The 15,090-nt window shown below is 54.4% G+C and overlaps 1 protein-coding gene across 1 annotated transcript in view; it reads left to right on the top strand.

Annotated features, from left to right (window-relative positions):
- The window catches only part of PROM2 (prominin 2), a 70,704-nt gene extending 56,684 nt beyond the window's left edge, over positions 1–14,020 (top strand). The window contains exons 3-24 of the mRNA XM_006903222.1: positions 26–75; positions 544–743; positions 836–956; positions 1,175–1,238; positions 1,456–1,545; positions 1,905–2,104; positions 2,440–2,514; positions 3,047–3,110; positions 3,399–3,558; positions 4,525–4,677; positions 6,378–6,501; positions 6,959–7,050; positions 7,176–7,260; positions 8,638–8,784; positions 9,302–9,373; positions 11,239–11,319; positions 11,814–11,867; positions 12,176–12,256; positions 12,418–12,486; positions 13,257–13,346; positions 13,544–13,650; positions 13,957–14,020. Coding sequence (XP_006903284.1) covers positions 26–75; positions 544–743; positions 836–956; positions 1,175–1,238; positions 1,456–1,545; positions 1,905–2,104; positions 2,440–2,514; positions 3,047–3,110; positions 3,399–3,558; positions 4,525–4,677; positions 6,378–6,501; positions 6,959–7,050; positions 7,176–7,260; positions 8,638–8,784; positions 9,302–9,373; positions 11,239–11,319; positions 11,814–11,867; positions 12,176–12,256; positions 12,418–12,486; positions 13,257–13,346; positions 13,544–13,650; positions 13,957–14,020 — 2,243 coding nt within the window. The remainder of the gene's footprint in view (positions 1–25; positions 76–543; positions 744–835; positions 957–1,174; positions 1,239–1,455; positions 1,546–1,904; positions 2,105–2,439; positions 2,515–3,046; positions 3,111–3,398; positions 3,559–4,524; positions 4,678–6,377; positions 6,502–6,958; positions 7,051–7,175; positions 7,261–8,637; positions 8,785–9,301; positions 9,374–11,238; positions 11,320–11,813; positions 11,868–12,175; positions 12,257–12,417; positions 12,487–13,256; positions 13,347–13,543; positions 13,651–13,956) is intronic.
- The last annotated feature ends 1,070 nt before the right edge of the window (positions 14,021–15,090 follow it).

Below are 15,090 nucleotides of genomic sequence, written 5' to 3'. Positions count from 1 at the left end.
ACCCCAGCTTGTTTCTTTACAACAGAACTAGTAAAGGCTCTGCTGAACAAGTCCGCTGCCTGGAAGGTGGATGAGGTGAGGCTTGGAGGGAGGTGCTGGGAAGGGAGGTTAGGGTGAGCTTGAGGGGAGGGAAGGAGAGGCTGGATGGATCAGGCCAGCCAGTGCTGCCTACCTGGCTGGATGTCTGGCAGAGATGGGGAAGGAGCCTTTGACCAGTATCTTTCCTCTCTTCTGTTGGTATTGTGAATGGCATACCTGCGTTCAGATTGCAGTGGGGTTTGCAAGGAACCCCAAATCTCCCCAACCTTCAGTTTCCTCCCTATTCATCTCTTTTATTGAAAAAAAAAATTAATTTTAATGAAAGTTTACAGAAACTTAGGTTTTCCATTTATTCATCATCTTTTGTGAGAGCTTGGCCCGTGCGTGCAGAGCATGTGGCCCATCTGTACTTCCCCTTTCCGGTGTCCTGGACTAGGAGGGACAGGAGCTGGTGGGGGGGGCGGTGATGGGGGGACTGCCCCTTATCCTCTGCACTCTGCCCAGATGTTGCTGTATGAGGCAGGCTACGTGGTGTGTGCGGTGATCGCAGCCCTCTACCTCCTGGCGGTGCCAGCCACCGGACTCTGCTTCTGCTGTTGTTGTCGCAGACGCTGCGGCGGCCGCGTGAAGACGGAGCACAAGGCCATGGCCTGTGAGCGAGGCACCCTCATGGCCTGCCTGCTACTGACCACTCTCGTGCTGCTGTGAGGGGCTGCCCGGGACCGGCGGGCGGGCGGGCCTGGCTCCCAGTGCACACAGCACAGCTCTAGCGCCCTTCTCCTGGGTGTCTCTGCAGGATTGGCGTGGTCTGCGCCTTTGCCACCAACCAACGTGTGCACGAAGCCACACCCCCCAGCGTTGAGGCTGTGACTGAGACCCTGCTCAGCCTCCGGGGCCTGGTCTCTGACGTCCCCCAGGTGAGCCCTGGATGACCTCCTCTCCCAGTTCACCACTCTGAGCGCCAGGCCCAGCCAGGACAGCAGCATGGTCTCGGGCTGCCTCCGTGCCAATTGGCAATGGGGTCCTTCTCCATGCGCTTGACTGCCACCTAAGGGGAAGTGTGTGTGGAGTCGTCAGGGCGAGGCTCAGGCGGGGAGCGGGCAGGCCACCTTACCTCACCCCTGTGTTTGCCTAGGAGCTGCACGCTGTGGCGCAGCAGTTGTCCCTCCCTCAGGAGCGAATCTTGCAGGAACTGGATGGTGAGGGTGACAGCTGGTTCGTCAACTTGCTCAGGCTTGCCTTGGGAGGCCTTCTCAAGCCCCTGCTCCCTGATTCCCCAGGAACGCCCTCAGAGAGCAGAAAGAGGACTCTACCGTGGGACGGTCTTGCCAGCGCCCATCCTATGGAGCTTGACCCCAGGCCTGGGGAGGGTGGGAGAGGTGGAAAGGCCCCACAAACTCTTCCTGTGTTCCCCAGGGGTGGGCATGAGCATCGGGAGAACCATCTGTGCCCAGCTCGGAAGCACCGTGTACCCAGTGCTGGCCTTAGTGCTTGGTGTGGGCCAGGGTAAGCACAGTCAGGGCGGAGGGGGTGTGGGCCTCAGGACAGAGTGGGATGTGGACTGACCAGCCCACACTGGTCAGCCAGCCTGGAATGCCTGATGCAGCCTCAGCCAGCCCCACCCATGACTTTCCATGGCCTGATCCCAGGTCCCACATCCTGAGCCATCCCTGCCCCATCCTGGCTGAACCTGCCCTGGGGCAATTTCCTTCATTATGCAGGAGTCTTTTTTTTTTTTAATGCAGGAGTCTTAATGACTGCAGGTCCCTTTGGTTGGAGGTGGGGAGAGGTAGGAGCTCTATGTCCCTGGAGGAACTGAGTAGTTGGGAGTGATGATGCCTGATCACTCTGCTTGTGTCTCCCAGCCCTACAGGTCTCCCTGGACTACCTTCGAGTCCTGAACGCCACCTTGCAGGAGCTGCAAGAAGGACAGAGGCAGCTGGAGCCAGCTGTCATGACACACCTGGAGCGCCTTGAGTCGCTACTGCAGGAGCCAGGATGCCAGGGCTGCACTGGGGCCATGAGCAGGGCCCGTGCCCTGCAGCTGGGCGCTGACTTCACACAGGTGCCAGATGGTAGCCTCTGGCTCAGGGGGCCACTTAGACTCCCCAGACATTTGAATAGTCTCATGCTTTCTAAGGGACACTCCCAGCTGCCTTTCCTCTAATGACCCTGTCATCCCCCCACACTCAAGGGGGATGATGGACATCCTGGTGGCATGTCATGAGTCCCTTGGAGGCCACGTTCTGATCTGTGATTGTCACACAGATGTGCTCCTTGAATTCTCGTTGCTGTCTATTGTTCACATGAGGGCTCAGGGTTCAGAGGCATTCCCCACACTCCACGCTCAGGGGTCACTTTCAGACCTGTCCATGGCCTTTGTTATAATGTTGCGCTTAGGTGCCCACAGTGGATGATGTCCTGCATCGACTGAGGGATGTTCCAGAGGCCAACTTCTCCAGCATGGTCCAGGAGGTACATGCCCCTGCCCTCTGTCAGTTATCTCTCTCTTCTCTCAACTTCTTAGGACCTTTCTTTTCAGTGAGAGGCCTCAGCTTCCATTCATTAGAATAGGAACCTAGTCAGAAATTGCTACCTGGGCTGGAGGTTCATGGTGCCTGCCCTCAGCGTGCACACCAGTCGATAGGGTGCAGGTGTGGGTTAGGGAAAGCCACAGCCCTTAGGGTTGAGGGTCTGGGGCAGGAGGGGTGCACTCAGGCTGAGACAGGAGAAGAGGCTGGTTCCCTGTGTGGGTGGAGGTGCAGTGAGATGGGGGTTGGGACCACTATGAGTCAGCACCTGTGGCCTGAGGTCTGGAAAGATCCTGGCATGGAGAAAATGGTATGTCAGCCATGCCAGCTGGCTGGAAGAAAAAGGTCCTGGGAGGAACAAAGTGAGGTGAAGGCAGCTGGCAAGGCAGGTGGATTTGGATACAGAGATCCTGAGTGGTTCCAGAACTGGGGAAGCAGGGTGGAAGCTGACAGACTTCCCTGCTTGGTTGATGCAGGAGAACAACACCTTCAACTCCCTCCCACTCCTGGCTGCCATGCAGATGGCCGACATGATCAATGGTGAGACTCTACTCAGTGGTTACCCCTTCACCATAATGGAGGTTACCCTCCAATAATGGTTACCCTTCAGCCATAATGGAGGGGTGTCCAGCAGGGGCTTCTTCTGAGGTTCTCTCAGAACACTGACTGAGGCAGGCTTGTTGAAATAAGTCTTCCAGGGTGCAGGAGGCAAATGTTGTCCTTAACGGGGCCTCACAAATGAGCCTAGAGGTCCTATCTGCCTGCTACTTTCCTTCCTGGGCCCTCAAGTTCCCTCTCCACCATATAAAACTACATTGTTTTGAGCAGAACTGAAGAAGGAAGTGGCTCAGGAACCCGAGGGAATAAGAACTCTGGCTGAAGGCTTCCCAGGCTTGGAGGCCACCTCTCGCTGGAGCCAGGCCCTGGAAGATGCAGAGCAGAGTAGCCATCCCTACCTGCAGGAGGTGCAGCGATATGAGAGATACAGGTGCCTGGGAGCCCGTGAAGTGGATGCAAAGATGCCTGGGAGGCTGTGGGGTGGATGCAGAGATATGAGAGATGTAGGTACAAGGGAGGCCATGTGGTAGATACAGAGATGCCTGGGAGGCCATGGGGTGGATACAGAGATGCTTGGGAGCTGTGGGGTGGATGCAGAGGCCTGGAAGCCCATGGGGTGGATACAGAAATACAGGTGTCTAGGAGCCTGTGGGGTAGAGGCAGAGATACTTGGGAGCCTGTGGGTGGATGCAGAGGTGCAGGTGTCTGGGAGCCTGTAGGATGGATGCAGAGGTGCAGGTGCCTGGGAGCCCATGGGATGAATACAGAAGTGCAGGTGCCTAGGAGCCCATAGGGTAGAGGCAAAGGTGCAGGTGCCTGGGAGGCTGTGGGATGAATGCCGAGTTACAGGTGCCTGGGAGTCCGTGGGATGAATGCAGAGGTGCAGGTGCCTGGGAACCCATGGGGTAGAAGAGGCAGAGGTGCAGGTGCCTGGGAGCCTGTGGGATGGATGCAGAGGTAAAGGTGCCTAGAAGCCCATGGGTGGGTGTAGAGGTACAGGTGCCTAGAAACCCATGGGGTGGATGTGGAGATATGACAGGCTCATGGGGCTAGGGGCCCATGGGATGAGTGGTTGGGCAGCTGAGTCTTTCAGTCTCACAAGACTAAAATTGTACTCCCCAGTTGAGCTAAGCATCTGCCTCTAGTTAAGCTGAGGAACCCCTCCATAGCTTTCAGGGCTTTGCCCCCACCTAGTTGTGTGCCTTTGGAGCCTGAGACTGGGGACCCCCTAGGAACACTGAGGCTCAGAAAGTGTCCACAACTACATCCTCAAAGGCTCAGCCCTGAAGCTACGGTTTCCCACAAGCAGTCCCCTATCACTCCGAGTGTTGCCAGCCCCCCTCCCCTGTGCCCAGCTGTCTTTCCTCTCACTGACACCCCCACCCTCTCTGTGCAGGTGGATCGTGGGCTGTGTGCTGTGCTCCATGGTCATCCTTATCGTGCTCTGTAACCTGCTGGGCCTCAACCTGGGCATCTGGGGGCTGTCAGCCAGGGAGGACCCCAGCTACTCAGAGGCCAAGGGCAAGGCTGGAGCCCGCTTCCTCATGATGTAAGAAAGGGTAGTAAGAGGGAAAGGTCTCGTCACACTGGACTGGCCAGGTTTCTGTCCCTCTCATTGTCAGCTGCGAATCGGGCTACAGAAACAGCATCCTGGAAGTCAGAGACTGGGCTGTAGATGGCTTATACACCAAACCGCTGGGTGGCCATGGGCAAATTGCTATCTATCTGGGCCTTGATGTCTTCATCTATATAAAAAGGTCATACTAGAGTGAGGAGAGGTGACATGAAGAATGCCCTTGACAAAGCTTTGTCTCACATGCTTCAGTCATCTTTTTAGGAGAGGCTATTCCTTGGAGAGGGACATCATGCTTGGAAAGGCAGATGATCAGTGAAAGAGAGGAAGCCCCTCAATGAGATGGACTGACACAGTGACTGCAGCAATAGGCTCAAGTGTGTCAGGAGTGATGAGAATGGCACAGGATAGGAGAGGGCTCAGATCTGTTGTTCACAGGGTCGCTATGAGTCCTGGTTGACTTGATGGCACCTGACAACAACTAGAGCAAGAAAGGTAAGTCAGGACCACTAAATATCAGGCTAGGTTGTGTCTCTCATGCTTTGAGCGTGTTACTGTTGTGTTGTTGTTAAGTGTCTTTGAGTCGCAGGCGACTCATAGCGACCCTATGAAGGAGAGTCCTCAACGTTTGGGGAGCATGCTACTAGGAGAAGCTATTTTCTGGACAGGGACATTATGCTTGGAAAGGCAGAGGGTAGGCGAAAGAGAGGAAGACACTCAATGCGATGGGTTGACAAGTTGTGGCAATGAGCTCATGTGTGTTGGTGATGATGAGGATGGTGCATGATAGATCAAGGTTCTGGTCTGTTGTTTATTGGATCTTTATCAGTCATATGCAACTCGACGGCACGTAAGAAAAACAACAAGCATTGGACTGCTAACCCAAAGGTCGCCAGCCTTGCAAATTCTACAGGGCTTTGGAAATTCTCCTTTGTCTTGTTGGGGTGCCATGACTTGAAATCAACTTGACAGCAACGACTTCTCTTTTTCTTTTCCTGAATCAGTGCTGATTGGGCTCGTCAAAGGGCCGAGGTCATCTTCCCTGCTGAGCACAGCCTCCCAATCTTTCTTAACCAAGCTTTCATGGAGCATCACTAATAGGGGATGATAGTGTCAGAAGTGGGAGCTGTTTTTCATTTCTGCACTAGGTGGTTCCTCAGGCCCGAGCTGTCTAGCAATGTGCAGGCTGTCCACTGCTTGTGTTTGGCCAAGGTGACCATGGGCACTGAACTCCAACCGCCCATGTTTTATCTTTAAGCCTTCAACTCTGGCATGAGGCTGTTCCAGGCTTACAGAGAAGTACTGTAGGCCGATGGCACCTTGTTTGAAGGCCCTTCTGTAGGACACTTGAGCTGTAGGTGGCCAGCATGGTGGGAGGCCAGGCCCTATGGTGGCTGGGCCCAGAGCTGGAAAGTCCTGGCTCTTTGACCCAACAGCTGTCCTCTTCTCCAGGCTACCAGGGCCAACCTGGCACAGGTGACAAGGTGGGACTGTGATAGGGACTGTCGGGTTTCTGAACTCTTCTTACTCCCAGAAGGCTGAGTTTTTTGGGTCCTTTCCCCAAAGGGCTCTGCCATGGGGCCAGCTTTGACAATACCCTGGGCTATGGGAGGGAATGGAGAGATAGTTAAGGGACACTCCAATCTTTTCTCAACCTTATCTCTTCCTTTCTCCAGGGGTGTGGGCTTCAGCTTCCTTTTTGCAGCACCCCTCATTCTTCTAGTCTTCGCCACCTTCCTGATCGGAGGCAATATGCAGACGCTGGTGTGCAGGAGCTGGAAGAATGGGGAACTCTCCAAGGTGGGCTGTCCCCACCCATTTGGGGGTCTAGGGTGGAAGGAGGTATGGGTGGAACTGGAGGAATCAGGAGCTTGAGAGGCTGGAGAGACGAAGGACAAGGGAGTGAAGACAAAGGCAGCTGGAAAGAGCTTAAGAGAGAACAGGGTGGGAGGGGGTGTAGGGCATGATGCTGGACAGGGATGATGAAGTTTCCCCAGGCCTGACCTCTCTCTTCTCCCAGCCTTGAGCTCCCTCTGTGCTCCCACAGGTGAGATGGAACACTGGCCTAGGCTCTGTGCTGAAGGCCACTTGGCCCCTTCTTCTTGAGATTGGTGGGAAGAGGAGTTGTGGCCAGTGGTCATTTGAGCTAGAGGTCAGGTTAGGGCTGTTGTCTCGGGAATGTTCCTGGTATCTGTGGTGCAAGGGCATCCTGAGACCAGGCACCTTGCTCTAGCCCGTGACTCTCTGCTTGTCTCAGTTTGTAGACACCCCAGGGAATTTGCCCCCATCCATGAACCTGTCTGACCTCATTGGTCTGAAAAAGAACGTCAGTATCCTCATGGCCTATCAGTGAGTGGGGCCCCGGAGATGGACTGGAGGAGAGGTCCATGGGGAGAGATGGAGGTGGGCCTGCAGGCAGGGTGGTCAGTCCTACAATCCCTCCCTGCTTCCTGCCTGTCATTGCTCTTCTCCAGGCAGTGCAAGGAGGGAGCTGCACTGTGGAGTGTCCTGGAGCTCAATGGTTCCTATGATGTGGAGAAGCATCTGGATATGGACCAGGTCAGGGAGACTTGTACAGGGCTCTGGGGGACCTTTGCAGCTCTGCTTCTTCTGATCTTGTCTCTGTGGGGGTATAGCTCCTAGAGTGTAAGAAGTCCTTATGGCCAGTTAGGGCTAGAGGTCAGTGAAGGTGTGTGGGCATGCAGGCCAGAACCTGGAGGGGATAAGAAGCTGTGTGCACTGTGTACAGGAGAGGCTGAAAACAGATGAGATTGTCACAGAAGAGGGTGGAGACAGTGAATGAGAGGACTTGGGGTGTGTGTGTGTGTGTGTGTGTGTGTGTGTGTGTGTGTGTGTGTCCACTGAGGGTGAGAACTTTAGCAGGGAGTCAGGAGGCTGGGAAGGGAATCATGTTCGCAGAAGGTCACTGGAATTACAGAGCTAAGAGGCAGTAGAGGTACAATCCTTCCCACCCAGCCTGACTCAATAAACCTTCTCTTCACCCCTGGACTTCTCCAGAACTGGGAGAATGCTGGTTAGGAAGAGTTTTAGAACAAAGAGAAGTCAGCACTATGTCCATGGAGGGCTGACTCAGGATGCTGTGTGAGGTGTTGCTGAGGCTTCGGCCCTGTGAACAAGGGACCTGAGCCTCACCCTGTCCTGTGCCATCCTCACCATCTCTGACACCCTCGAGCCCATTACAGCCACTCTGTCAGTTCCCATTGAGGGTCTTCTCCTCCTTTGCTGACCCTCCACCTTTCCAAGTGTGATGTCCTTTTCCAAGGACGGGCCCCTTTTAACAGCAAGCCCAAGTATTTGAGGTGACGTTCCACTCTCCTAGCATACAAGTAGCCTTCTGGCCACACTTTTTCCAAGACATATCTGTTTATCCTTCTGGCCATCCATGGGATGCTCAGCACTCTCCTCCAACACCACAGCTCAAGGTATCAGGTCTTCTCCCGTCTTCCTTATGCATTGCCTGACAGGATTGTGCAGTGTCTGTAAAATTCTCTACCTTTCCTCTCCACTCCCAAGTGAGGCAACTTGGAGTTCCCCAAAGCTCCCCATTCCCAAGTATGTGATGGGTAGACCCACGTTTCCCCTCACCTACAGAGCTCACTAACTCTCAGTCTGCACCACCCCAGCACAACCTTCCAGCTCCTTTTTTATATTCTTATATTAATAAGATGATCTGGTGCAGGGTATAGGAAGGCTGGTCTCTAACAGGGTTTATGCCAGGTCCATGCCAGAAGCCAGACTGGTATGGAGGAGAGCTGTGTCTCCGGGTAGAAGAGAAGCAGACCTGCTGAGAGCCTGGTTGGAGTTGAAGTCTGAGACAGGGGATTGCAGTTATCCAAGAGGGGGCCTCCTGACCCCTCACCCAGGAATCTGCTGTGGTCCTGCGGAGTGGCCCTTACCCCATCCTCTCTCCCACAGTACACTGCCAAACTGCAGCAAGAATTGCAGACTCTCAAGCTGAACATGCGGGACCTGGACCTGCTGCACCCGGCAGCCCGCCGGGACCTGGAGACTCTGCAGAGCAGCGGGCTGGACAAGATTCACTACGCAGACTTCCTCACTCAGGTCAGCCATGTGCTCCTCAGGTGTCCCAGCTTGATGCGGGCAGGACAGAGGGGCCTCACCTTGCCCTGGCTGTGACTTCTCCTCCATTTCTCCACCCTCATCCTGGGAGGCCTGGTCTACAGCCCTGAAGCTCTTCCTGTTGGGTGTATCCAGGGACCATGTGTCCCCAGCCTGTCTGGGAGTATGGCACACACCACACACTGCATTGTGGCAGGAGTGATTGTGCCTCCCACTGTCCCCCTCCGATAGCATGTGCCACTGTTCATGGTTCTGAACCCACTGTCTTAGGAATCTGGGGGAGGTCACTCCCCTCCTTGTTGAGTTACACCAGAGGGACCCTCATTCCCCCATCCCCCTCATGATGGAAAGTATCATGGTGGAAAATGTGTTTCCACTCCTGAGACTGACAAGCCTCAGCAGGCAGAGCCTTTGGGAAGTGCTGGGAGCTAGAGGCCCAGGGTGTGCCCAGGGAGGCTGCCAGCCAAGCCATTCACTCATCTCTCCTGTCTGACCCCAGATCCAGAAGCCAGTAGTGAAAACAGACATGGAGAAGCTGACTCAAGAGCTGGAGAAACTGGCCCAGGCCCAAGTAAGGGGGAACCTGAGAGCCCACTGGGGGAGGGCAGGAGCCAAGGGGAGCCAGCAGACTAGGAGGTGGGGATGAGAGTGCAGGGGAGGGAGGGCAGGAGAGCAAGGGGAGCCAGGCAGACTAGGGGAGATGAGAGTGCATGGATTGGTGAAGGGCAGGAGACTGAGGCCCCACTGAGGAGGGCTGAGGCTAAAACCTAACTTGCTCTGAGGGTCTACAGCATCACTTCTGACACAAGCTCTGTCACTTAGTGGCTGTGTGGCTTGGGGCAAATTACTCCACATCTCTGGACCTCACCTGTAGATCTTCTCTATAACATAGAATTGTTATGTGCCACTGGGTCAAGTAAGACCCATAAGGGCCCTGTGAACAGATCTGAACCCTGGTCTATTCTGTGCCATCCTCATCGTCTCTGATACATGTATGCCCACTGCTGCAGTCGATGTGTCAGTCCCTCTTGTTGAAGGCCTTCTCTTTTGCTGACCCTCTACCTTTCCAAGCATGATGTCCTTCTCCAAGGAAAATCCCCTTCGAGCAACATGCTCAGAATATGTGATACCAACCTTCACCATGCCTGCCTGTAAGGAGCCCTCTGGCTGCACCTTCTCTAAGACACATCTGTTTGTTCTTCTGGAATTTCATGGGGTATTCAGTACTCTTCTCCAGCAACACAGCTCAAAGTCATCGATTTTTCTTCTGTCATCCTTCTTGATTGTCTGGCTTTCAGATGCACGTCAAGTGATTAAAAAATCTCATGGCCTGGATCAGGTGCACCTTGGTCTTTAAACTGACATCATCGCTCTACAGTACTTTGGAGAGGTCCCTAACTGCAGACTTTCCCCATGCAATTTGTCTTTTGATTTCATGACTGCTGATGCCATGGCAGCTTGGCTAATGTGCTCACCCACTATCTGGAAGGTTGATGGGAAGATTCGCCTGGAAGCACCATGGACTAAAGACTTGCTGGCTTGTTTCTGAAAACTCCTGAAATGCTGTGGAGCACAACCCTGCTCTGACATTCATGGGGTTGTCCAGAGTTGGGGTTGATTCAATGGCAACTGGCTGGTTTCACTTTTTTAAATGGCACATCCCACCTCGAAGGGCTGTGTGGATGAGACAGAGTGGAAGCCAGGCCTGGCCCAGTTGGGAAAGCACTTCTGGTTGCATGCTGCTTGCAGAGTGCGCTGGGGAGGGTTTTGTGAGGAAGAAGTGATGAGTCAGATAGCATGACAGTTGCTGCAGGGAGATTAAAGGAAGAAAATAGTATGTATTTATCAATATTTGGAGTTTGTAAAGTTCTTTCCAAGACTTTTCCTAGACTGATGCTCCACAGCCCCAACAATACACATTCCACAAAGGACATTCCACAGTCTCAGCAGGTGGCGCTGCAGCTTATTATTGTTGTTAGGTGCCGCTGAGTTGAGTATGACTCATAGAGACCCTACAAACAGCAGATCTGATCACTGTCCTATCCTGTGCCACCCTTAACCATCTCTGACACACTGGAGCCTATCACAGCAGTCACTGTGTGAGGGTCTTCTTCTCTTTTGCTGACCCTCCACCTTTCCAAACTTGATTTCTCTTTCTGAGTACTGGCTTCTCCAACGGTATGGGAGAGGAAGTGTCTTGATCCTTGCCTCTAAGAAGGCTATATGGCTGAAGTAGCGACTCCCAGAAGCCAGGCTGAAACTTGGTCTTCAAGCTCCACACCCTGAACCCAGGCTCTGGGACCGCCTCAGTTTTTGGCCTCTGAACCCTGCACTCTATGTATCACCTCAATGTGTGGGGGTATGCTCCATAGACACAAAGCCTGTCTGTCCTGAGCAGGGTGCCCCTTCTGATCTGTCCCTCCCTCCTCTTCCCAGGGCAGCTCTTCACTAAGGGAGGAGGCCCAAGCACTCAGAAGCCTCTATCAGGAGAAGGTCATCCCCCAGCAGATCCTGGTGGTGAGTCTGGGGCTCAGAGAGTTTAGGCTGGTACGCAGTTTGTGCTCAGCTACTAACCTAAGAGAAGCCCTAGTGACCTAGTGGTAAGGAGTTGCGCTGCCAGCCCAAAGGCATGTAGTTTGAACCCACCATATGCTCCATAGGAGGATGGGCAGTCTCCTCCCGTGCGATTTACAGCCCCGGAAAGACCACTGGAGGGTCAGCCATGAGTCAGTTCTGACTCGATGGCAATGCGAGTGAGTGTGAATGACTAACTGTAAGGTTGGCAGTTGCAACTCATCAGGCAGTGCTGCAGAAGAACAGCCTGGTGATCTGCTTCTGTTCCATTCAGTCTTGTAAGGCGTGAGTGGGCATTAACCTGATGCATGATGGATGGCAACGAATTTGCTTTGTTGTCTGTTGTTTGTTTATAGGAGAGGGGAGGGTCAGCAAGAGAGGAAGGAGGTCCCTCTTCCCTCTCCCCTTCTCTAACCATCCCTGATCTCTTCCTGTAGGCGAAGCTTAACCACAGTGTCTGGGCCCTGGCGTCCTCAGCCCCAAGACTCCAGGTGTCTGTGAGGGAGGAGAGCAGGCAGTGGGAGGAGGTGGCCTGGTCTCTATCACCGTGGACAGCAGCAGGAAGCAGAAACGGAGGGCCCAGCTCATCTGCTCTTTCCACACACACTGGGTGGTGATGGCGAGGGGGGGGGGAAGGGAGGCGGCTCCTGGAGGACCACCCTCTGGCCTTGGTGTCCTGAGGCTGAGTCTCATGCCAATATCGAGCATGCTGTGGTTGACTTAGTAAGTGCAGGAACGAATGAGACACTGCCTCTTGACTGAGCTGGCTTTGACTTGAAGTTGCCTTCTTCTCTCCCAGCTTGAGGCATCAGACATCCTAGAAAAGGCCACTTACCTGAAAGCAGAGCTTCCTGCCTGGGCCAGCCACATCCTGAAGAATGTGAGTGGACATAGTGGGAAGGAGCAGCCTTGGAGCTGGACAGTTGTGGGCAGAGGCCCACGGAGCTTCCAGCCTGTATCTCTAGATCCTCGTTGTGGGGATAGGGGCTGAGGGCATGCTGATTCTGCCCTCCTGGCCCAGGACTCCTCTCTTCCCTGCAGGAAACTGAGTGTTACTTGAGCAGGGAGATGGACTACTTCTCCCAGTATGTGGCCTGGGGGAGAGAGGAGGTGAGTGAGGCTTGGGCCCTGCTGTCCTCTGAGCACCTAATGGTCGCCTGGCTCCGGGGTGCCAGCTCTGCTTTCTCCAGGCCCCTCGGATGCTGTGGGAGATAATGCAGGCTCTGAGACTTGACCTCTGACCCCTGGTTCCCATCCTGATGGCTGGGCTCTCCTGGGTACCTCTGCTGCCCTTCTCTGAGGTCCAATGTGAGCCTCAGCTCTCGGGCATGCTGTCCTCACCTTGTCCCTTCCCTTCCTTGCCCCTCTTGTCTGAGGCCAACCGAGCCCTCAGACTCTACATCCTCCTGGAGTCCTGGATTCTCAGGGCCTCAGAAAGCTTGGGAACTGCACCAGGCCTCCAGGGAGTTCTGCTTTTAACCCTGAATATGTGTGTGTGTGCACATGGGCATGTGAGTTGTATATGTGCATGCGGTGTTCACATGACTTGTCTGGGCCTGCACACACACACACACACACACACACACACACACACATATCGCTATCCAGTGAATGTGATTTGAAGCATGGTGCTGGGCATAGAATCCAGTACACCACATAAGAAGGGTGAAAACTGAGTCATGAGTTTCAGCCCCTGCACTCTGTGTACCGGTATCCAGGTGTATCTGCCTGCACCTGTCTCAGTCAGTTCATAACTGGGTCCTAGCACTCAGCTGTGTTTCTGGGCCTCCACGTGCCCCAGTGAGCCTCTCTCTCGAGAGTGGGTGCACGCCAGTGAGTTTATGCGCCTCTGTATTACCTGCCTCAAATTGACACCCCAGGTGACCCAACGTATTGCCACCTGCCGGCCCCTCTCTGCAGCTGTGGACAATGGGCGTGTGACCCTGTGTGACATGATGGTTGACCCCTGGGTGAGTGTCCTCTGGCTCGTTGCGATCTTGTGGGCATTGAGCCCTCCATGGCATAGATGGTGTGAGTAGGCCGGGCCCCTGCCCTCCAGCCCTGCCTCCAGTCCCTTTCCCATGCTCCTCAGTGGAGAAGGCTGGAGGTCAAAGGGTGGGACGGAGCCTTTCTAGACAAGGTGAGCTGAACCTGGCCTCTGTTCCAGAATGCCTTCTGGTTCTGCCTGGCCTGGTGCACCTTTCTCTTGATCCCAAGCATCATCTTTGCTGTAAAGACCTCCAAATACTTCCGACCCATCCAGAAGCGTCTCAGGTGAGGAGGCTGTGTCAACTCTTTGGGCAGAAAAGGTCCCGGACAGGATCTCCCACAGCACGTTGGCACACCTCCCAGGCAGATGGCGGTCCCGGCTGAGTGGTGCTCCAAGGTCCAAAGATTCTCCCACATGTCTGTCCCAAGCCCTTCTAGCTGCATTACTTCCACCTAAGCATAGCTCCTCGGACCTCTTCCTGTCCTCTGGAGGACTTTTCAGAAGGAAAATAGGGGCTCTGGGCTTTGTCCCTGTGTCCAGGGCTGAGGGCCTGTGGCTGGGGCCTCACTCTATTTCTGCGGATGCCGCAGCTCCACCAGCTCTGAGGAGACACAGCTCTTCCACATCCCCCGCGTCACCTCCCTGAAGATGTAGTGCCCCAGTGGGTGAGTGAAGGGAAACCCTTCAGTGCTGCATCCCAGGGAAGGAAGGGAGAGGACCAGGTTGGAATCTGGAGTCTTTAGACCAGAGGAGGGTGGGAAGGTTTGGGGACTGGCAGGGTCTGACCTGAGGCTGACCTCCTTTCCCTCCCCCATGTCCCACTGCTTTCTGAATCCACAGCAGGGGTGCTTGCTGATAGCAAGGTGGTGTCCTGGGACTGCCAGTCTGGAAGGAATAGTTTGTCTCCCCTTTGCTCAGCCTGGGTCACAGGACTCCTGCAGCCCTCAGAGCCCAGCCCTGACTGTACCCTCTCCACTCCATCTTGTCTGCTCACCTGCTATTCTTTCACCATCCTCTAATGAGCCATGCATAAACACTCTGTTCTATTGCATGAAGTCAGCAGACTCTTCCAGGCTTCTGTCCCATACCTCTTTACTGCCACAAATCAGCACCAGAAAGAACCTTTTAGAACCTCTTCAGCAGATCCTTGGGTGGAAGAGACCCAGTCCCGCCTGTTTAGCGCCATTCACTCTCCCACCTGTGTCTCCCCAGCTCCCTCCAAGCTCCTTGCATCTTGTCTTCACTGGTGTCCTCACTTGCTCCAACTCCATACCTGACCCCTCCCCTGTCCTTGCCTCCAATTCCCAGGGAGGCCTCCACTCTCTTGTCCCTTCTTTGCCTCATCCTCATCACTGCCACTCCGGCTTCCAGAGACTCCCTCTGCCCAACCAGACTGATCCCGTAAAGTCACTGTCCTTGCCGAGTTTGTGGAGGAAGTATAGTGTCCATTCAAGGGGCTGGCTGCAGACCCATGGTCCCTCACTGTCTAGTCCCGGGGACTTCTCCCCAGCCAGAGTCCTGAGAACCCAGCCTCCTCACCTGTACCCCAGGTTAGATATAGCACTCCTGCCCCTCAGCACCTTCTTTTTTTTTAAATTTAGTTTGTTTATTTTTCATTTCAATAAACATCTACAGAGATTTTGGAATTCCATTCATTCATTGTTGCACCCTTCTCCCACCACAAACCCCTCCCCCCCCCCCCCATTTGCTCCTCTCCTTGAAAA

Source organism: Elephantulus edwardii, unplaced genomic scaffold (assembly GCF_000299155.1).
Source record: "Elephantulus edwardii isolate Elephantulus edwardi_28Jun2011 unplaced genomic scaffold, EleEdw1.0 scaffold00541, whole genome shotgun sequence".
NCBI lineage: Eukaryota > Metazoa > Chordata > Mammalia > Macroscelidea > Macroscelididae > Elephantulus > Elephantulus edwardii.
This window is presented reverse-complemented; position numbering and strand designations above follow the sequence as displayed.